This window comes from Pagrus pagrus, assembly GCF_965226575.1.
Source record: "Pagrus pagrus genome assembly, chromosome: 13".
Taxonomy (NCBI): Eukaryota; Metazoa; Chordata; class Actinopteri; order Spariformes; family Sparidae; genus Pagrus; species Pagrus pagrus.
In genome coordinates, this window is record NC_140197.1 from 20,877,123 (window position 1) to 20,899,727 (window position 22,605).

The window sequence follows — 22,605 nt, forward strand, 5'->3', positions numbered from 1 at the left end:
GGGATTCAGTAAGAATTAGCCCAATCTGTAATCTCTAACAAAGGTACTATATATATGTATTACTTTTATAAATAAATTATTACGTTAATAATCAAGAGTTACAGACTTTACCGAAGCAAAAAAGAAAAAAAAACAAGTTAACTAAAACCAAGTGCTGTTGGTAAGACGAGAAAAAGACTCTTTTAGTATCTGTTCATTTGAAGGTCGAGAACAAGAGAAGGTCTTTTAGGCAGACGCAGACAGACAACAGTAGAATAATATCTATTCTTTTAACAGAACCTTCTCGTCTTTTTCTAAGTCCCTGTTCGCTTTCTTTTTTTGGGAAGGGTCGTAACGGGAGAGTTTGAACCCCTGACCAGAAAGAGCCAACAACAAGGGGGTCGACAAAGTTCACAAAGCAAAGACTCCAAACACGACTTCTTACAAAATAACAAAGGAAGGAGCAGAGGGGAAGGAAAAGAAGAGGACGCCAAACACAAAAATAAAAAACAAAAAGTTAAATATGAAATAGTACAAGAGAAGCTAAGTGACTCACAATTTCAGGAATTAAATGCATGCTATAAAATTACAGCAAATCTGCTCTTGAGAAACTTAAGTTTTAAAGGTTAATAATTATAAGGGGAAAAAAAGCAAAGACGCTAAAGTTTAAAGTATTAATGTTTTCATGTGTATTTTTCTTATGTTTTTTTCTTTCTTTTTTTTATTTAGTTCATTTTCTCTTATTGCTTTTGTGAGACAAACCAAACAATCTACATTGAACAAAAACTGCTTTTTTAAAATGGTTTGGTTGATTTCTTTATAAATATATAAATATATGTATGTATGTATTTTATTTTTAAAACTCACACAGCCTTAGTCATTTCTTTGTTTCTTTTTGATTTTTAATGTGTTGTTCGAATTGAAAATGAAATCTTTAAAGGTGCCAAAACCGAATGATCCTATACTTGGATGCATCAAGTCCTGATGAATAAAATACGAACCCTAGGGGGAACAAATCACCATGTTTCACTGCGTGTCTCTAACACACCTTCCCTTATAACACCTTGTTTGTGAGTTTTCAGCACTAACACTTGTCTGTCTGTCGCATCATCGTGTCTGTAGAGCTGTTTCCCTTTTATGGACGGCTGTCGAATAGAGGAGTCGCTCGCAGGCTTTTTGGCTTCTGGTACTTTGAAATGAAGCATCGCAGGTTATTCAACCAAACTAGTTATTTAGTTTTAGTTTTTCAGTCTCAGGTTGTTTCATTTGAGCTTTCATTCATTTTTGTTTTGTTCTTCAAATGTTTTTTATTTCAACTGTTTTCACCATCACATGACCGAAGTTTCTCGCTTTCGTGATGACGTCCACAACAACTTACTCTGTTTACTGATGAAGACCACGAGATGCGGCTAACAGCGCCGGAAAAACTAGTAAGTTGACGTCAACATAACTGTGTCCAATAAAAATGTTGTTCATTCTTACTCCTCCAATCATCTAGTGACCCTGGGAACAAAGGACGTATGGGATTGTATATATGCATACTTATATTAATCACATTGTGAACAAAAATCAGTTCATTAAGTCTCTCCTGGGCAAATTAATTAAAGGATAAGTTCACCCAAAAAATAAGAATTCAGTCTTTATCTGCTCCCCACCATGCCGATGGAAAATCGGGTTCAGATAATGAATGAATTTTCATTTCTGGATTAATTAAACCTTTGAGATTGTGGAAATGTTTGCAAATCTCACTTCTTTAAAGGACTATTTGGGGATTAAATTTGGTTGTGAGGCTTAAATTAAGGAAGGGTATGTGTTGTGAGGCTTAAAGTGCCACTCTGCTCCACAGAGGTGCTCGTCAGATAGGTGAATAATGACTGAAGATCTTCCAGAGATCCTTTCAGACAGAAGACTCTGGCGGGGCTGTGAGTTATGATTTCTGCAACTTTCCAAAACCAACAATCCAACACTGTCACCCGCTTCACAAAGCGACTGGCTGGGTGTGTGGAGGTATTAAAGTCAGAAGGGTTCGGACGTCTTGCTCAAGCTCTCTTTTCAGCGTTTGCACAAATATTTCTGTCACTTTTTTACGTGTACATGAGTTCAACACTGAATGCCACCCGGGAGAGGTTGAAACTGCACTGGTATCCCCATTATTTAACGATTCAATGCATCTCAACCGTCGGTGTCAGAGTCGGCTTTTAATCCCGTCAAAGCGGCTAAAAACAGGTTTTGCCTTTCAGAGTGGTTGGGCGACATTTCATACAAACTTCTTTTTGAGAATACAGGGTATGCATGGAAATAACTAGTGTGTACTAGGTGTGTGGTCATACAAACGTCTTTATATGTTACAAAGGTAGAGCCAAACACCAGGTATGCATGGTGTTGCACTCAGTTGTACACAGATGTAGTTGTGTGAAGAAAGAGATACAATGAAGAAATACTTTCAGAAACAGGTTCGACGATGGCCCTTTTTTTCCCGACACTGAATAATATCACCACAAAATATTGGCACCAGCCTTCATACATCAGCCTTTATACAGCCATAAAAAATAAAAGCTGAGTTGTCAGACATAAAACCCAGTGTGCTCTGCTAAAACCACAGCCTCTGCCTGCTGTTGTAAAATGGCGATAACACGCTATAATCGACTACTGGGAGTCACAATCCAAAAATATCAGAAACTGGCCCTCAAATGCCCGACAAACTCCAATGTCGACATGAGTGTGTGTGCATGTGTAAGTGGATTAATGGAGTCAGAAAACACTCGCTGCAACTTCCTGCCAATTATACTAGCGTAAGACCAAGTTTAATGTATGTACAAACACCAGGTTTTCACAGTAAATCCTCATAGTAAACTACTGTAATTATGCTTTTGCAACGCAAAGGAAATACTGTAATTCGGGTTAAGCCCCATCCAGTAAATGAGCGATTAAAATGCTGCAGTTTCACAAACAAGATACACATGCTAACATGCCAAAATGCTAACAGTCTAACATGCTAACAACAGGCTAACAGGCCTATGAGTGGTCCAACAGAGGAATACATGCTAACAACAGGCTAACATGCTCACATACTAACGACAGGCTAACATGCTGAAAGGCTAGCATGCTAACAAGCAATATGGTTGGGTTAACATAAAACCACAGTACTTTGCTGTAACATAACTACGGTGGATTTGTAGATTTAAAATACCTGCAGATTCTTATTACAGGATCATAATGTAATTTTACATCACAAAACAATTTTTCACACAACACAATACATTACTGTGCCTTTCATGACTGTAAAACATTTACAGTCATGGCATCTTTCTGGGACATTCCTGAAAAAGAAACACAGGTTTGCAATAACACCACCAGATTTATTCTACCGGCAGTTCCCGTGTAAAGAGAACAACACCTTTCTACACCACCGCCTTAAAAGCATTGCTTCCAGGGCCGAACATGCTGCTGTGAGCGTGTATCTGCGTGAGAAAGAGCTGCTCACATATTCTGTCAAAACAGATATACAAAGTAAATCTATTTGTGAGGCAAAACGGGGTTCGGTTTCGGGACCGTGCTGTGTTTTATGTATGAAAGTGTGCGCAGGGAGAGGGCCTTGTTAGAAAAAAGCAAAATAAATAAAATAAAATACAGTATGTGCATCCCCAAGTTCAGAGGCCAGCAGATTCATTAAATAAGGAAAAAAGTTTCTGTTAGAAAAAGTCAGCTCACTGACACACGCCGCTCTCCATAAATTTGAGGGGGAAATATGTCAACGTAGCAGTCTCGATGAATAGGGCTTTTTTTATGTATAGCCATCTTTATTCAGAATTCATAAGCAGAAGTCATTTTACAAGCCCGGATTACATTAAAGAGAAAGAGTGTGTGTGTGTGTGTGTGTGTGTGTGTGTGTGTGTGTGTGTGCGTGTGTGTGTGTGTGTGTGTGTGTGTTGGGGAGGAGGCTTAGAGATACCGGCTCTCTCATAAAGCAGCACCTGGCTTTCGTGTCTGTACGTCACATTTTTAATATGTGTAAGGAATGAATAAGTCAGTTTCGTCTGTCTCTCCCCATTTGTCTCTGTCTCCTCAGATACCCATACAAGAGATTGAATCGCAGGTTACTGGGAGGCAGGTTTTAAATTCTCCGGCTTTTGCGATGGACGGTTTACAATTAAAACAGTGGCTGACTTTATCATTTTTCCAGTTGATTCATATTAGATACCTGTGAAATGATCTTAGATATGCGCGAGCAGGCTTCTCATTCCTAGACAAAGACCCTGGGTTTGTTTTTTTTCGACTGAAGTACAACTATCACTAGCAGAGTTTATCAGCTAGCTAGCTAGCGTAAGCAAAAGGTAACGTTAAAAACCTGTAAGTGGGTTGAAATACATGTCTCAGGCTGACTTTATAATGTTTCCAGAATATTACAGTGGCTACATATACATGCTAAAAGGTTGAAGCTAAAGCTACTGTAGGCTACATGTACCATGTGTTCTGTGCCGTCCGGCTCTCGACAGGTTGATTCACTGTGCAGGTGTGGGATGAAGAAGCCAACCCTCCTCCTCCTCCTCCTCCTCCTCCTCTTCCTCTTCCTCTGGCTCCTCGCTGAGGGAGGTAGAATCCAGAGGAAGCGAGACATGCCCTTGAAGAGTCAAACCTGGTTTTTTTTGTGTGTGTGTTTTTTGGCAGGCTAACAGAGTTGGACACTGCACCGTGATGTCAGGGAGGGTCATGGCGAGAGCTCCAGTGCTAATACTAATGATATTAGCGCTGTAGGTCTCTGAACTGATGATAGCGCCACCCACAGCTGCACCACGCAGCCAGAGCAGGGCCCCATAATGCTCAGAGAGGCCAGATTTACATGCTCTGTTTGCTGGAGGGCACAAAGTGTCATTTATTGGATATAGGACAAGAGGAAAGAGAGAGGACAGGGGGAAGTCTCTCTTCTTGTCTTCTATTGTGTGTTTTTGCATGTGTGGATGTGTAAAGTGTGTCCCTCACTGATTGTCCTTCCTTGAATTCTTGGCCTTGAAGATCCTTGGCATTTGAGAATATATATAAATAAGAAATATGTTCCCTTCAGGGATAAATCCATAGGTTTGGCAGGGATTTCTATCTTTTATGATAAAGCTGTACTCACCTACTGTTACATAATTGCTGCTGAGACCTGGGAACACAGTGACAAAGCAAAAAAATTTAAAAAAAGTGTGATGGGTGTTGAAGATCGAATATGTTTTTAACCTACAATACCTGCTTTTTTTGCCATTTGGGGGCAGCAGAAACAGAGCCACTTTAAATGTCTGCGCACATGACATTAAAAGTTACTGAGCGGTCATTAAATTTGATCTTCTCGAGAGTGGAGATCTGCAGCCTTCATCACCAGGTCCTCTTTGGTATTTGACCCCCTGTTTTCCTCCCCTGACTCAGTCTTTCTCCCCCTCCCTCTCCCCCTCTCTTACTCCTGCTGTGTTGATCAGAGTGTCTCCGCAGTGCCGTGTGGTCAGAGAGGAGGTGGATGTTGGGGTGGGGTCCGGAGAATAGGCCTGAGGAGCACACACACTCCTCCTGGCTGGGAGTACTGAGCGCTAACACCCTCTCTGCCCCGAGACCGGCCTTGTGTCTCTGGCAGCCCGCGAGGTTACATAACCTCACATCAAACCGACTGATGACCTTTCTCTGACTTTACTGGACGACGTTCTGGGACAGAAGCAGGCGAACCCATGGGAGCTGCGTGGGCCTGTCACCTGAAGCCTCCGAGAGCTACCTGCCAACTTTAAGTCACTGAGAAGAAGAGTCTGCAGAGTTCGACAGTCATTCTCTGTGTATTACTGCTCGGGCAACTCAATGCAACCTGAAATGTGTGTGTGGATTTTTTATTTTTTTTTTTGTCTGAGGAATGTTTATCTTTTTCCTGTGCGTGCAAACACGGAAAATGCATGTGCAAGCCTCCATCTGTGTGTGTGTGTGTGTGAGATGCGGCCTGTTGTTTGTGCTGACCAGAGAACAGTTGCTGACTGCGCTCACCCCGGGTTATTTTTGGGTCATGCAGAGTTGAGTGGCAACAGAGAGCTATAAGCACGGTCAACCAAGTGAAAAAGGAAAAAAAAAAAATCATTGGAGCAAACGAAATGACACATTCACATCACCCCCCCACTGCTGATACAAACAGTCTGAAGCTTCACCATCTTCTGAATAAAAAAACATATGGACCAAAGAGTCTGAGCTGTTTCACAAATCATCTGAAGCTTTTTAAGTCCAGCGCTGAATAGAGGGCAGTTTGTATTTCAAAAAGGGAGAGAGAGATATAAAGAAGAGGAACCAAAGTAGGATCCAGCACACAAAGTGCTCTGGGATGCGTGAAGCAAAGGGGGAGCGCTGCTCTGCCCTCTGGTGGTGTGATGGGAGACAGAGTGCAGGGTTGCCTCAGTCGGCTCAGGGAACGCTGTGTCCACGAACGGGCCTGGAATACTGATGCCACAGTGCAGGGGTGCAGAAGCTGCAGTCTGGCAGGCCCAGGAGGAACAATCAGGCCCTCAGATCCACTGTCCTTTAAACAGGCTGCAGAGGACCACTGCCTTCCTTGTGATCAAACATGGCTTTAGTCAGCATCACGTATGATAGGCCTGGGATTCCTTTGCATTTGAATCTCGCTCAAAAACACACTTCAAGCTTTGGCATTTTAGTGAGTGTGTGACTTCCACCTGTTTACATCATGATTTGTGACTTGACATCTCGCTCAGTTCTGGTATTAAAAGTGTGGCATGTAATTATGAGCAGCAATAAAAGCTGTGAAACGTTTCCTTACAAGAAAGGATTTCATCTGTGTGGTATAAAAGAAAATTTACAGGCCAAATGAAGCATCGTCTCCAGCTCCTCCACCCTGCAGCAACCTGCGGTGCGTTTGATTTCACCTTGTAAAAAATAAGACTTCCACGTGTCTCCAAATAAGGAGAAATCCGGGGTGACTTCTTGAAATTGCTTGTTTGTGTATTTAGTTTACATTCATACAAGACAAAATGATTTTTTCAATTGTTTGGTATTTTTGCTTGATAAATTAAAGGATGAGATAAAAACTGAAAAAGAAACAACAATGCTTCCTTTCAGCTTATCTGGTGTAATCCAAGTCTCCATGCACTGACATCCCAGGTTGACTTGGACTGGGTACTGCTAGTTCCCAGTCCAGGCAGAATAACAGATCCTAACAGTAGTCAAGTAGTCAAATAGTCAGTGGCCAAGCCTTCCGCCTCCGTCCTGTGTAATAATGGTCCTGAGTGTGTGGTCGCCCCCTCCGACAGTCTGTCCTCCTGTCAGACGCCGCTCTGCACCAACACCCAGTCACTTCCCTCACTCTGCAGGATGGCCCGCTGCTGACTCCCTGCCAGCCGGCTGAGGCCGATGCCAGGACACACACCGACGCGCAGATGCACACGCCTACTTACATGTACAAGCAACTGCACACACTCTCACACACTCACATAAATCAAACGCTTGGCCCTCCTCTCTGCCGTCCCAGCATGCACTCTGGTTACCTGGCTGCTGTCCCGCTAGCAACAGCTGCTACCTCAGGACTGGACTGGAGGTTCCACTGCAGGATAGCACACACACACACACACACACACACACACACACACACACACACACACACAAATTCAGTCACATAAAGTAGAGGCACAATACTGGCTTCATTCATACCTGGCTCTGAGGAGAGCTCATTTGAGATGATGGAGGACTAAACTAATAAGGGCCGGGGCCAGAGGGGATGCCAGGGATGGCACTGCTCCCCCTGGAATCTGATTCACCACCTCCACCAGAGTCAGAGAGTGATAGTTGGCTTGTTAGTATCGAGGATGGATTACTGAGGCGGCCTACTGGGTGCAGGCCCAGTGGACTAAATCTCTGTATGAAGCGACTGTTAGCATCTCTCGGTGGAAAGTTAATCAGGCAGCGGCAAAGAGAAGCAAAACGAACAGAAATTAAGACAAAAGCAAAACAAAGTGAAGCAACATTAACACAATATGACTTCAAATTACCACAAAGCGACAAAAATGACACAAAGTAATGCAAAAACGACCAAGAAGAAACAGTAAACGATCACAAAGTGATGCAAAATAATCACAAAATGACACGTTATGACCTCAAAGAGACACGAGTTGACCAAGAAGTGACGCAAAACTAATACAAACGGTCTAAAAAAAAACACAGATTGACTCAGGACTAGCAAAAAAGTGAGGCAAAATAAACACAAAATGACTCTAAACGACCAAATAATGACAACAGACACAGAACAAAAACAAAATTAGTAGAAAGTGGCTATAAAGTGACAAAAAATGACCACAAAGTAATGTAAAACAACCACAAACACACCCGAAACAAACAGTGTCACAAAATGACCACAAAGAGACAATATTACCAAAAACTGAAGCAATGTGACTACAAAGACACACAAAATGACACAAAAGGGGAAGCACCAGTCAGATAAAATGATTCAGAACAACCACAAAATGAATCATGACCACAAAGAGACACAAACTGAGACTATTAATAATCAAGAATCTGGTTTTGACTCATTTCCCGAGTGTGCCCCTCTTTGTTGAGTCTTCCTAAACTAACCCCTGCTCTCTCCTTCCTCCTTCCTCCTTCCTCCTCGCTCTGAGGAGAGCTCATTTGAGATGATGGAGGACTGAACTAATAGGGTGGAATGGTGCGGACAGGCCTTTATGAAAAAGTGCACAGAGATGCTGTTTGAGCAGATGCGCGGGGTCATAAAGGGAGCACAGCTGGGACACGTAACTTCACCTGAGTGGGACGGAGGGAGCAATTAATGGCATCAGCGTGGACTGTTAACTGTCACATTTAGCAGAGAGGGCATTATGTAAAGCAGAGCTGTGTGGGAGCTTTGAACTGCAGCTCTGCTTGTGCTTGCAGCGGGGCAGAGGTCAGAGCCTCTGGAGGTTATTATGTAACAGCAGGGCCATCTCCATGACTGTCCTCTGGCCACAGTGACAGAGGGCTTCACCCCGGCTTCCTCCTCCCGCTGCTTCTACACGGACAGCAGGCTTTCTTTTTTTAGGGCTCAGTTTATCATAAGTGTCCTTTAGAGGATAGTTTCCTCCTCACTGTAGAAATGCTTTGGTAGAGAAAATGTCAGATTTCTTGAAATGCTGCTCAGCTGAGAACAATTGTCCTTCAACTGCCTCGGCTGCAGGTTAGTGGGAAGGAGGTGGGACCTTGAAAATCCTTACAGGAAATCCACATTTCTGCTAAGAGTGCTGAATATTATGCAAAGATGTCTCTTGCAGGACATCTAAATGGCCTGTGGAGCCCTCTCAGGGTCTTCCTCATTACCTGCTGAAGTGGAGGTTTTAGTTTTGGCAGTGATGAGTCAGAATGGATGATGTTGGGGCTTAATTACCGTACTGTGACTGCTAGAGCTCTGATGTCAGCCGAATACAAGCCTTACAGCTCAAGGACACATATAGCCAGTTAAAACATGCAATGTTAGCTAAACGCAGAGTCTTGCTGTCCATCAGTTCTGCATAGGTGGCTGCTCTCATCACCGCTGATGCCGACCTTTTCAGCTGCAGTACACGGGAGCGGACTCAGAGGCTGACCGTGTTTAACAAGCTCAGAGAGGAGCGGTGAGATGAAACTGAGTACTTTTACTCAAGTACTGTACTTAATCTGAAGTACTTTTCATTTTATGTTATGTATGAGGAAGGAAATGTTTGTCTTTTTGCTTCACTTCATTTATCCATCAGTCTACAAATCAAGATTTTATACACAAAGCATATAAAGAGCTTATAAAATGAGGCATATTTATAGTGAGTGCCCAACAAATTAAAGCTGAAATGAGAAGTTGATCAGCTGACTGTCAGGTGAACTATTTTAATAACTGATCGGCAGTTTAGCACAAAGAAAAGTAGATTTGCTGCTTTTCATTTACCCCAGATGGGAAATTCAGGTGTTGCAGCAGCCTAAAGACACACAAATGCAGATAAAGAGAGAAATTTAGAGAAAATAAATAACTAAAAGTGGGAGAGCTCGTTTTAAGCAATTTATTAATTTTATGGTCTGTTGCCTTAGCAATTAATTATCAGTTAATCCTTATAAATGTATGAAATGTTTTTTCATGAGAATCAATATAAAATCAGAATAGGCTGTGTTACTAATTAAAAGCACAAAGTAAATAGTTACTTTGATTATAAACTAAATTCACTGTAATTGCAGAGCTCATGTCTGTCGCTTGTCATTTATAACAAGACAGCTTTTCATGTTTTTGTGCTCATCTGATTGCCGGTTGATCCATTTTTAATAAGTTCAAATGTTAACTGCAATCATTTTCATCCCAAAGAGCAATCACACTCAAAACATTACAGGATAGCAGCACAGAAAGCAATTACTCCGTAGTGACCACTTTGGTGTTCTGGTGTACCGTTACCCGCCATGGCAGCAGTGAAGTCAAGACCGCTTTAGTGATATGGTACCTTGAAGGGTAAATGACATTAAACTGAATTTAGGTTTGACAAATGAGTTTAAATATCACTGTGGCTCTTCCTCACCATCATGTTTTGCAGGCCACAATAAAATCAAGTGCACACTGATTTTTTGCAGCCCTAAATAAAACATTACACGTGGAGCCTTTTTCTTCCCCTTGCACTGGAGTGGCTAAGATCAAGCTCCTCTTGCATCTTTTTTGTTTGTGTATTAATTTCTGACAGGCCCCTTTCCCAGCATTGACTGCTATATTCTTTAATATGCAACTTTTACTCAAGTCACCTTATTAGTACCTTCTCCACTGGAAGAAGCTTCCAAGCTGTTAGTTCTTTAAGCAACAGCACATTATAAGGATAAGAGTGCAGCACTTAACATATTTCTTGTTAACTTCATGTGGGCAAATTTTACTGAGCTGCTTTTTGTGAACTACCAATGCCAAATACAGTGACCAAGCTGCCATCTTACTACTAAATAGTCTTGAGCTACCAATTCCTTCCCATCACCATTTTAACAGCCAATGTCCCTTGACTTCAGACTGACTCATCCAAATGACACCATAGCAGTTATAAAATAAACATGGACACATTCTTTGGGTTTTCTGTTTTATTAAACAACTCTGCAGAACAGTAACGATGGTCAAAGCAGAGACATTGGTTCTGGACAGCGACTTTAAGCAGTCTCTTCCTTGGTGATACGGTCCTTCTTGAGTGGTCCCTGTGGAAAGGAAAAACAGGATAAGTTGTATGCCAATACCAATTGTCAGCTGTTGTGTCAGAGCAGCCAAGTGTTCCCAGAGAGTGAACAGGGAGCGAGCACAAAAGGGCACTGCTCCCCTGCCTCACTGGAGTTCACTGTGGCACTGGAATGGAACCCAGAGTTCATACTGAAGACTGAACCAGGTTACGAACAGTGCGGACCAATAACTGAAGACACGGACGACATCTGGTGTGTAATTTTTAAAACTTTCAAATTAGACATTAGCTACAGCCCATTTAATGGACCTTTTCAAAAAAGGGGCACACTTTACAAGTTTGTTATGTCTGACTTAAATCATTGTGCATCCTGAACAATTCTTCATAAAAAGACTAATGTTAACAGATATCAGGAAAAGTGTGACGAAGAAAGGGCTTGAAGCATAAAGTCTTACCATGAACGCCTTCTTTTCCTCCACGGTCTGGAAGCGGCCGTGTCCAAACTTTGAGGTGGTGTCGATAAACTTGAGGTCAATCTTCTCCAATGCACGGCGACTGGTCTGCACCAGCAGAGACTGGAGGAGCAATGAGGAAACATAAGTTTGGGAACACCTGCTTCAGGGTAACAGTCCAAAATTAAATGATGAAACTGCACTACAAGTTGTGCTGCACTTTGTCCTCACCTTGCGCAGAGTCAGCACCCTCTTCTTGACTCCCACAACACAGCCCTTCACCATGACGAAGTCATTGTGCACCTCTCCATAGTGGACGAATCCACCCTTTAATAGAAAACGGTAAGATCAGTTACATATTCTGCTTCCAGGTAGGCTGGTAAAACAAAAGCACAGGTTGCTTGAATGTCACTTACCAGGGGGTTGATGCTCTTGTTGGACAGATCGTACTCAGTGGAGGCGTTGTTCTTCACCAGCTTTCCATCCTTTGTGTGGTAGCCCTGGCCAATTTTGTAGATCTTCTTGTTGATCTCTGTACGGTGGTGGTAACCCTTCTGACCGGCACGGGCCACAGAGAAAGCCACACGGGCAGGATGCCAGGCACCGATACAGGCCACCTTACGCAGACCACGATGGGTTTTGCGGGGGAGCTTCTTTGTGTGCCAACGGCTGGTGACACCTGGAAGGAAGGAGACGTTAAGTTTAACCAAAAGGATGCAGACAGGCTGCCACAGCCAACGAAAACTCTTCAAAACCAGGCAACACATTTTATCAAATTAATACAGGTATGATCTTACCCTTGTATCCGTGACCCTTTGTGACACCAATGACGTCGATCATCTCGTCCTGAGTGAAGACTGTGCCGACGGGCACGGCCTGCTCCAGCTTCTCGCGGGCCCAGTCGACCTTGTCGGAGATGGTGCCTCCGTTCAGCTGCACCTCCATCAGGTGAGACTTCTTCTGCCTCACGGGCAGCAGACGCATCTGCACAGATAACACTCAAGTCAGAACAGAATACATCCACAAATGCTTGAACTGTTCAGTTAAAATTTTTAGCTGTGTAGTCTCAGAAGGAAGGCAGCATGGAAGGTATCCTCATATGTATCGGGCGCCATGCCTGACGCAAGATCCGTGGTCTCATCACTGACTATCCAGAAACTAAACTTCTTAGACATCTAAAACATACTAACCTGTGTGTGGGCAATGACGCGGATGACCTGGCAGTACTTCTTCATGGCAGCAAAGTCCTTCTCCAGCTGCTTCTTGCCCTCATCATCCTGCCATTTCTTGCAGTATTTAGTGAAGGCCTTCTTCTTGGACTTGTACCTGAAATCAGGCAGCGTGGCAGAAGACAGGTTGGCACAGGTCCTTCATAACCCCAAAGGGTCAGCGGAAGAACACAGTGCGTAGCCGTTCGCCCTCCTTCCATGTGGACGAGAGGGCTGTATCAGCTAGTCAGGATTTTGGCTCATAGCACAGTTTCTAAGAAGCACTTTCCACTGGCCAGAGGAGCCCGGAGCTCATCAGGGCACATGGCACCTGAGAGGAGCTGCCACACAGGCCACCGTAATGTTAGACTCACTCAGTGAAAAAAAGACTTTCAATTTCCACTGGGCAACTAACATCTGCTTCAAGCACTATTACTAGTCATGTAAATTGTACTGATGTAGTGTCTCACCAGTTCTTGTAGAAGCGACGCTTGCATTCATCACTGACGTGCTCGGCGAAGATGGTCTTGAAGGAACGCAGGCCGCGGGGAGTGTTGACGTAGCCCACAACTCCGACCACCATCATGGGAGGAGTCTCCACAATGGTCACGGCCTCAACAACTTCTTTCTTGTTCACCTCTGCAGAAGAAGGATAAAGTTCACTTAGAAAATGTTGCGATCCTCCAATTTTATTTGCACTTCTAAAAGTCTACTTGATGGTATAGACTGCGCTCAGTACTCGACATTCAGCAAGGGGTGTAGACCCATTTATGTCCGCCCGTCGAGAGGCTCATCACAGGCAGAGAACCATACCTAATAATTATGACCAGGTCTACTACATAATCTCAATCACATGCTTCCTTTGAAATTACAATCGTTAATGATCGACTATTCTACTCACTTGAGCCAGGTCTGTCGACCTCACGGACGATGTGGGTCATGCCGGCCTTGTAGCCCAGGAAGGCGGTCAGGTGCACGGGCTTGCTGGGGTCATCCTTAGGGAAGCTCTTGGCCTTACCACGGTGACGACGACTCCTCTTGCGGGGCAGGAAGCCCAGGGATCCGTGGCGCGGAGCCGAAAACTTACGGTGAGACTGTGGAGAGGAAGCTACTGTTAGCTGGTTGATCCATTAAGCTAACCACGATGTTCAAGGGCTGCCTGCAATGTCAGCCGACCTCGTGGGTCAACGACATAGTGTGACCATATACATAATTTGCATGCAAAACCTGTATCATTTATAACTTTATCTCAATATTTAAGTTATTTATGTATAATTACAAGGCGGCCCTGTTAACCATGCTGTTAGCTCAGCTAGCTGAAGTATGCTCAGTTGCCGCCTGTAAAACTGACGCTTCAAAATCCGACGTCGCTTCATTGTTAAGATTTTCAGTAGCCAGAAAGCACATTAATATAATTAGTTAATAGACAAGTGTTTTACCAATACGATTACTTTGTAAATTAAAAGTAGCGGCCTAGCTCAAGTTGCCATTTTGGACCCTGAGTCACCAGTATGAAGAAGAGTGTAGTGCGAAAGTTGACATAACTGATTAAAATACTACAAAATTCAGTGCAAGGCTGTAGTTAAATTATCTATTAAGGCAATCTGAGTGTGTGAAACAAGCAAAATTCAAAGGATGTCAAAGATAACAGACAGATGAATGTCGGCAGCAGGGAGAGCACACTCACCATTTTGTCTCCAACCCGATTCAAAGAGACCTTCTGAAGGCCAGCGCTGGTGTTATATACAGAATAAATCTCGCGAGATTTAGCGCGACTGTCGTCAGAGAATATACTGGCGGATGCATTGAACAGCCACTAGATGCCGCTGTTTGACTTTACACAAAACTCAACGCATTACTCAATTTATATATAACTTTTAGTTACATGACTAAATATTAACATTTTATTGCGTTATTATTGACTTAGACAATACAATGGAATGTTTTGGAATATTTCTGTTCTCATTCAAGTACTGTATATCTTAACCAAATGTAACTGTAACTGTCTTAAAACTGTGGATTACATAATTTAGTTATATTTGGGACAAAATGAAAGAATATACATTATAGTTGTTATATGGTGAAACAAATTGAATCAGTTATTAACTGACCTTTATTTATCTGAGGTGCAAAACTGTCTTTGAATCTAGACAAAAGTAGAATTTTCTCTTCTTATGTTGAGTTCATGTCCTATATTTAAAACCCTTCTCACTGACAATGATGGTCACTTGGAAACTTGCTCAGAAATAAATCAAACAAATACACAAATTAAGCCATCTTTACATTTATTACCATTTCATTATTTTAAAAAAACAAATCACACACATATAAACCTCTCAGGTCAAGGCAACAATATTTTTGTTTTATGATCCAGTGATGTAACAAGTTTTGATGTCATGTTCATTGTAGGCAAGATATTCAATCCATTTTATTACCAGAAAACCACCAGGGGAAAGTTTGGAAAGCCTTTTGTTTTCTTTTATCCATGACCTAAAAAGTCTTGGCAGAATTTCAGAAAATCTGTGACTTTTGGGAAGCTGGCTGCATTGGTTTTTACAGGAAGTTTTGCTCATGTTCATGAGTTCATGTAGTACAATTTGGACACAAACTCCAGAAGGCTTGCTCTAATGTTTCCATCAAGTCCTGTGTTTTGCATGCTGTGACCTTCCTCCAGTTATGAGACCAGAAAAGAGGCATACATTCAACATAAAAAACTGTACTCATGTCTTATGATTTCATTTCACAGCGCTTGTCTTGCAAATTTAAAGTGCTACAAATGATCAAATGTACCCAGCATAAAAAACAGATCACTCATCTACTCAGATGTCATGCTCTACTGCTACAGGAGAGCAGGGTAATGCAGTAAAGCGAATGCAGGATGGACCAGCTTTTTGAATAAAACCGTACACACCATGCAGTTGGTCTCAAGCTATGAACACTGTTGAAATGAGAACATTTTCCGCTGAGTCATGCAATAAAACTGATGCAGATTCAGTCCATCACTACCCAAGAAAATGAGTATGGAGTTGTGATCCATGTCAGTGTCATTTGGTACGAGTTGCTTCCATTTAAGCATTGCAAAAAACAAGAACAGTCTCTTCTTAAGATACCTGGAAAAAGTTTACTCAAATAATCAACACACATAAAGTCAGTGGCAAAGAGTGTCTCGCAGTATCCGGGCTTGTTGTTCAAGCTCATTATTAAGTTCAAGGATGTAAGTGTTTCTTATCACAGTCTGTGTTTATTTTTAAATAGAGTTGAAGGAATAGGCATTCCTGACATGTAGGCGAATCCTCTTGTGTTCACAAATCAAATCCTGGACCAGTGAGAGGAGACTTTGTCCGAGCTGTCTGGATAACAAGGTACTTCTGCCAAGAACCACCTCAAAGACAGCCTTCAGGATTGTTGGTCACTCTCGATCAAGGTTCGCCTTTTGGAAGAAGGCCTTTCCAAACTCGTATGTGCTTATCATGATAGCGCAGGCTGGGGCCACTTTGATCACCCTTGGCATGAAACCTGAGAAAAACACAAACCCTTTCACTTCTGGACAAAGCAAACATTGTATTTTTACTGAACACAAGACAGAATGAGTACGCACCTGCAAAAAGGCCCCTGTAGCCCAACTCAGCCCATATCTCCTTCATTATGTGCAATGTGGACCTTGTTCTTTTTGAGGAAACTAAAAGGAATGGGAATAAGTTACTCTTAACAATATTCTACACTCGTGCGTAAATACATTTCACACATCACCATGTATAAGCACAGACCTCCCAGAGTATCCATCTCTCCCAGCTGGATCTGTCTGCGTGTCTTCACCACGTCAAAAGGCAGCGTCAAGACTGCAGCAATCTAGACACCATAGCAGAGGATACAAAGGTGCAATCTGTTAGATATTAACAGTGTATGAAAGAGAATCATTCATATCAGGAGGGCATTTGCTTAATTCTTGCACCAGAAACACAACACTGAATGTGCTGAGAGGGCACAGAAAAATGACAGCAAACTTTTTCTATTTGCTTCAAACTTGGCACTTCAGAAGTACAATTACAATACAGTACAACTTACAGCTCCAGAGACGGCTCCTGCAGTGAAGCTGATGGAGAAGTTGGCCTGAGTCAATCTGGACTGTTCACATAACTGGGCCTTCACCAGTTCATAGTTAAACCAGTACAAAGCTGCAAATACACACAAACAGGGAATTGTTCATTTGTTGCTTTGCGGGTAGTACAACACGGAAGCAGAGTATTTAGCTGTGATCTGATGAAAGGACGACTGTCTTGAAGACACTGATGATATTAAATGACAGCAGGAGTGAAATATGCTGCAGGAGTGGTTTGACAAGTTTTTAAATGAGGAAAAGATTTTTCCAACATGAAGATAACCACAGAAACATTTCAAGTCTACAGTGGATGAATGTTTGATAGATTTTGTATTTGTAATCTCTGTAACAACCAAAATAATTACATTTCAGATTTGTTCTTAGATACAGTGTTATAATATTAAATTCTCTGGTGCTGCTCTCACCAGAGAAGGGTACATCCCTTAGGACGGTGGGTCCCCAGCCCCTCCACAGTGACAGCAGGCCGTCCTGGGCAACAGCAGAGCGGATACACACCCGCAGCTCGCTGTACGACAGCCGACGGGACTGCATCTTAGTCCTGACCAGCTCCAGAGGGCTAATCACTGTCACAGCCCCCACTATAACACACACGCACACACAGGAAGTCAAAAACCTATTAACTTGTTACAGTTAGGATATCCATGTGTGATTGTGTTTTAATGGACTCACATCTGGCCAGACCCCCAGCAACAAGAGGGATGTGGCTGCCCTGGAAACCCAGACCGTATCTCAAGAAGTCTCGCAGCTGGTCGTAGCAGGTAAAGTAAATGATGGTGGCAGGTACAGCCATAACTCTGCGCGCGCACAAACAACATTGTAAATGACCTAAATAATCTGTTTTGTCATGTTTATTTGTTCATGGGCGTTTTTAAAGGGTCAATGAAGACTAAAGTGACTGTTTTAAGCATGTTCTTATTGAGAGCTCAGACACTTACAGTGTTGGTGGTAGTCCGCTCCATAAAGACCTGAGTCCTTCGTGTCGAGAGATTTTCACAAAAGCATCCTACGGCACAAAACAAACAAACATTTGTGACACATTTTGATTAATTTTGTATCAAAAGCAAAGCTGCTCCTGCACTCATACTCACCACTGTCCCACTGAAATGTGTTGGTGTTTTGTACCAGCTGGTGCAACTTGTTCCATTCTGACACACATAGATGTGATCCATCAGTCCGTTACAATAAAGGAAACATTTCCCTGTGAGAGACAGAACAGGCAGTGGTCACACAACAGATAATTTAATCTAAATCCAACACTTGAGTTAAACATGTATCTGAATATTAGTACGAGTCGATCTGTAAAGTTTTCAGGAGTCATACAATCCCCGACAGAAGAGAGAAAGATGATTAATAATACATGTGATGGCAATGACCACAGAGTCACCCAGAAGATAACACCAGGGCTGTCCTTGTCATTGCTTACTTTGTCTGTTTATTCAGGGCTGGTTTAAGATAGACTACCGAGAAAAATGTCAAGGAAACTCTAAAAAAAGAATCGTTTTAAACCCGTTCCTTTTACAGATTTTACCCCGTGGACATATAAGAATAAACAAAAACATTGACTACAAATTTTTTTAGGAGAGGATGAATTTGAAAAATTGAGGTGTAGCTCGGCAACATTTTCAGCATTGTTTTGTGTTTCTTCAAGCTTGAAGAATTTCTACCAACAGGAAATGGTAGTTTAAAGCCATCCTTTACATTAATGAACAAACAAGACTGAAGGCCAAACATGAACATGCACATCTAAGCAGATAGAAAACACGTGACTGTATTTGCCCAAGAGTTTTATTTTGTGTCCATCTGAAAGAGCTGTTTGTTAGTAGAGCACGTGCCCAGACAGAGAAAGTTGTGCTGGATTTTTATTTGTTTGAGCACGCAGCGACAGTGGGTCAGGTACTCACACTTGGATGGGCGGATGACGCCACCCCACGGAGCTGATTCACAGGCTAAAGCTGTGAAACAAAGCAAAAGGCAGGACAGATTGAGAGGACAGAAAAACAGAGCGTGAAGAAAATGCGACAGGCACAGATGTAGTGGGGTTAGAAAAGCATCATGATAACATGGCATCCTCAAGCAGCTGTTAAAAACAGTGTTTCATTACCCAAGTGTGAGCTAAAACCACAGAGGAAGACCTTGTCCTACCTTGGTGGAAAGGTGTTTGCTGAGCCTGCAGCCTGATCTTGACAACATCCAGCGGTGTGACTGTAAACGAATAAAGTGGATGATTTGATTTTATTATCATGGCATACGCAATCTAGTACAACAATCCTGCAATAAATGCGGCCTCCATTAAGGTTACATTTAGTTTTTCTTGAAACTGTTCTAAAGACGCTTTAATGACTATATAGTTGTTTTGAATGAACTTTAATACACTACATGTCAACAGTACCACAAACGACATCTTCCAGTACCATTCGGTTGAATCAATGCTTCCCTAAAACATTGTATTTCAAAAATAAACTTTACATTTCATGCAGGACGGTCAGAGTTTGGTGACAATTAATCAAGTCTGAGCACAAGACAGAACACTGTGGAAAACTCCAGTGGGGAAAAAAAGCAATTATATTCATAAATGTACAGGCATTAGTTGCTTTTTCTAGTCTTTGTTTCCGTGATCTCACCAAAAATAGATGTGAGGAGGGCTCCAGTGCCAGAAGCCAGCATCTGCTGCACCGGAGAGATCGCAGCCATGGGGCTGTTCAGTGCCCGCTCCCCCATCCTGACCACCTGTCGGACCGGGAAGAAAAAAAAACAATGTTACGCCATGTCACACTGAGAACACAATGTACTGTAACTGAACTTGAGGTGTTTGCTGACCCTGTCCAACCCTTGTAGTCAGATGTCTTCTTGTTATGTAAAACAACTAAAGGACTTTTGGTGACCTGCTGGATCAGCTACCCAATACCTAGTTTGTGGTTAGGGTTGTGTCCTGTTACGTCACAGAGCTGTGCACCTGGGAGTTAGTGTCATGGCAACGAACGAAATGTAAAAAAAATAACTGCAATTTATACTGTTGACCTTCAGAGGAGAAAAAAGGCAAACTCATCACTGAAATGCACAGACCGATTGTTCTTGTGTAATAAAGTCAGAACAGACATTTATTGACGTGAACTAGGCGGGGTTGTTAAAATAGGGTGGTTGAAACATTATGATAGCTTATCTACGATGTGCATGTCACTAGGCAGCCAGTGAGGGCCCACTCCTAACAGAGAGAGTGTGGGGAGATAATGCACAGTGAAATGGAACAAAAACAAGAAGAAAGAAGAAATTCTCAACAAATGTATCACTAGCAGCCAAGATGTTTTTAAGTATTCTACAGGAAAGGGTGCATTGTTGAGGATTTTCAAACTTTCCTGTTTCCATCCTATGTGGTTGCCTCATGCCTCTCCTGGCCTTGTCCCATTTCTGGACTTAATTATACGTGAGTGTGACAGTTATAGTCGCTTGTTCCTTAGGGTTTGTCTGACCAATAAGCTGCTTGGCCAAATAAGCGTTCTTCTACTGCATGAGTGCCCAAAACAGGGGCGAGAGGATGTAAGATTTTATCACTGATTGGGATAAAGACACTCAGGATGAGCTGATCTTGGTGAATTTCTATTATCGGGATAATCGTGAATATCCTCAGATCAGTGGATTGAAAAGCTGACTAGCTTGTCATGTCGAGTCCTGTATTGTTTTCCTGATTTCTTTTCAGTTGCCACAAGTCAATGCAAAACCCTAAACCTGTGCAAAAATAGGAGCGTACCCGTTGATTCAAGCCAAAAGGGGCAGGTGCTCAGTCAAAAATTCACCAATATATGAGAAGATGGTTCGCACACTGCAGGGCTTCAATATCCAACATTTCAAGCAGACTTGCTTAAGTAAAAAAAATCTTGAACCCATCACTATGTCAACACGGCTGAAGGCTCAACTTGCCCATAATGGAAAAAAAGGGTTAAATCATATGTGTAGAAGTATTATGGATCCCAAACCAAAGAACAACAAAGAGATGAGGTGCCCACCATTTATTTATCTTTCATGTATAAGAGAGGACCGTATGGTTTATGATTACCTTATTTAAGATTGTTTGTCAGAATGTTTTTCACTAAAATATTTGATTACCAAATAAGGACGTGTGTCCTGTCTGTGATGCACCATGTTTGTTACTTGACAAAACGTAAGGTCAAGTAATCCCAGTAAATTTAGGTGCCATTTTACAAACACATCGTGAAGGCATGCATCATGTCTCATTATGAACACATGACACTCATGTTGATAGGCCGAAAGTCCAAAGAAAGACACATTAACTACCTTCAGATTACATTAGATTACGTTTCATTGAATTCTGCAATGATCTATGAAACTGGGCACACACTGTACTTTTCCCTGCACCGTTAGCTAGCTAACTTAGGCTAACACACACACATACACACACAAACCATCACTTGAAAAGTGAAGAAGAAAGGCTTGTTCAAAGTCTGCAAATTAGTTTAACAGGCGTACTGAATAAGACGTATCTGACACATGTTATAATGAAACTGTCAGCATTTATTTGACCTACACTGAGATGGGGAGCTAACGTTAGCTAACTTATCTTGATTATTGAGATGACAAGCTTAACGGTGACTCACCTCTACTTTAGCTGCCAGCTTCGGTGTGAAATACGGGCGTCTTCGCCCATTTCAGTCAATTGACAGTCACGTTGCCACATTTAAGAGCTAACGTTAAGCCGCAGTTTATTCTCCTCTGCGGGTATCCTGTAAACATGTTTTAGGAGTCGAGCTAGCAACGGCACTGCGGTATATAAAAGGACGACGCCACGCCCCTTCCGGTTTGCTCCAAGGGGCCTTATTGTGGAAAAACTTTGTATGGTGGTGAATGGAGAGAGACAAATCATTTTTTGATTCCGCTTGAACTGTGACATGAATCACAAGTATGACGTTTGTCAATTTAAAAAATAATTTTCCACCTTGAGGAAGTCGTAGTTTGTCATGAAACTAATGAAATATAAGACCGTGAAAATACGTAATTACGTATTACGTCACTAACGCCAACAGTCGCGTTAGTGACGTGTTCTCTTTGAACGGTCACCAAAACCCGTAATTTAAACATTGTAGAGCTGCTCCTGTACGTTAGCTGGCTCGCACAACTAACGAACTACCCTTTTACATAACTGCAGTTGTCAATATGACCAGATTTATTGTGATTTTCACCTTTTTAAATACCTTATCTGTGGCGAGGCGGCGGCCATGTTGTTGTGGTGACGTATATTGAGCGCGACGGTGTAGTTCACAGAGCGGTTTGACACAAAACTTATATTTTACTTTATTTACGACAAAACTGCGACTTTATTGACTTGAAAAACGATCGTTTAAATAGACAAACATCATATGAGTGATTCATGGCACAACCCAAGCGGGATTAAAAAATATAGGCCTATATTTATCTCTCTCCATCCGAAATTAAGGTCCACCTGCCTCTGCCGCTGCTGCTGCTGTGGCTCTGGCGCCGCCTGGTGGACACGACTCTGCGGTGCGCTGCAGCTGTCGCCTGTAAACAGGTTTCAGTCGCCTGCGACCTGTTCAACACAGGCTGAACAGGAGGAAGTTCAGTGAACACTGTCAATCAAATGTTATTCAAACAATAGGATTTCATGGGAGAGACCGGAAGAGGCGCTGCAGGGTAGTCAGAGAAATTAGATT

At 42.4% G+C, this 22,605-nt stretch overlaps 2 protein-coding genes across 2 annotated transcripts; both read right to left on the bottom strand.

Annotated features, from left to right (window-relative positions):
- Positions 1–11,037: 11,037 nt before the first annotated feature.
- On the bottom strand, positions 11,038–14,554 carry rpl3 (ribosomal protein L3). The gene is made up of 9 exons (XM_084371300.1): positions 14,492–14,554; positions 13,706–13,898; positions 13,275–13,443; positions 12,787–12,922; positions 12,394–12,580; positions 12,013–12,275; positions 11,828–11,923; positions 11,600–11,719; positions 11,038–11,166 (listed from the first exon to the last, which is right to left on the bottom strand). Exons 1-9 carry the CDS (start codon positions 14,492–14,494, stop codon positions 11,122–11,124), a joined length of 1,212 nt encoding a protein of 403 aa, XP_084227426.1. The 5' UTR covers positions 14,495–14,554; the 3' UTR covers positions 11,038–11,121.
- Positions 14,555–15,072: 518 nt separating this feature from the next.
- Positions 15,073–21,715, bottom strand: slc25a39 (solute carrier family 25 member 39). The gene is made up of 12 exons (XM_084371304.1): positions 21,535–21,715; positions 19,546–19,651; positions 19,067–19,126; positions 18,826–18,876; positions 18,013–18,122; positions 17,860–17,927; positions 17,594–17,718; positions 17,329–17,502; positions 16,870–16,979; positions 16,572–16,653; positions 16,403–16,483; positions 15,073–16,320 (listed from the first exon to the last, which is right to left on the bottom strand). Exons 2-12 carry the CDS (start codon positions 19,640–19,642, stop codon positions 16,214–16,216), a joined length of 1,065 nt encoding a protein of 354 aa, XP_084227430.1. The 5' UTR covers positions 19,643–19,651; positions 21,535–21,715; the 3' UTR covers positions 15,073–16,213.
- Between the last annotated feature and the right edge of the window lie 890 nt (positions 21,716–22,605).

Excerpts from the sequence above, each read along its gene's own strand:
- slc25a39 (XM_084371304.1), bottom strand. The coding sequence starts at position 19,642 with ATGGGGGAGCGGGCACTGAACAGCCCCATGGCTGCGATCTCTCCGGTG. Across the intron at positions 18,877-19,066 it reads GCAAACACCTTTCCACCAAG|CTTTAGCCTGTGAATCAGCT; the intron begins GTAGGACAAGGT and ends TTTGTTTCACAG. Across the intron at positions 18,123-18,825 it reads CGTCATCCGCCCATCCAAGT|GGAAATGTTTCCTTTATTGT; the intron begins GTGAGTACCTGA and ends TGTCTCTCACAG.
- rpl3 (XM_084371300.1), bottom strand. Across the intron at positions 13,444-13,705 it reads GGTCGACAGACCTGGCTCAA|AGGTGAACAAGAAAGAAGTT; the intron begins GTGAGTAGAATA and ends CTTCTTCTGCAG. Across the intron at positions 11,924-12,012 it reads ACAAGAGCATCAACCCCCTG|GGTGGATTCGTCCACTATGG; the intron begins GTAAGTGACATT and ends TTTCTATTAAAG.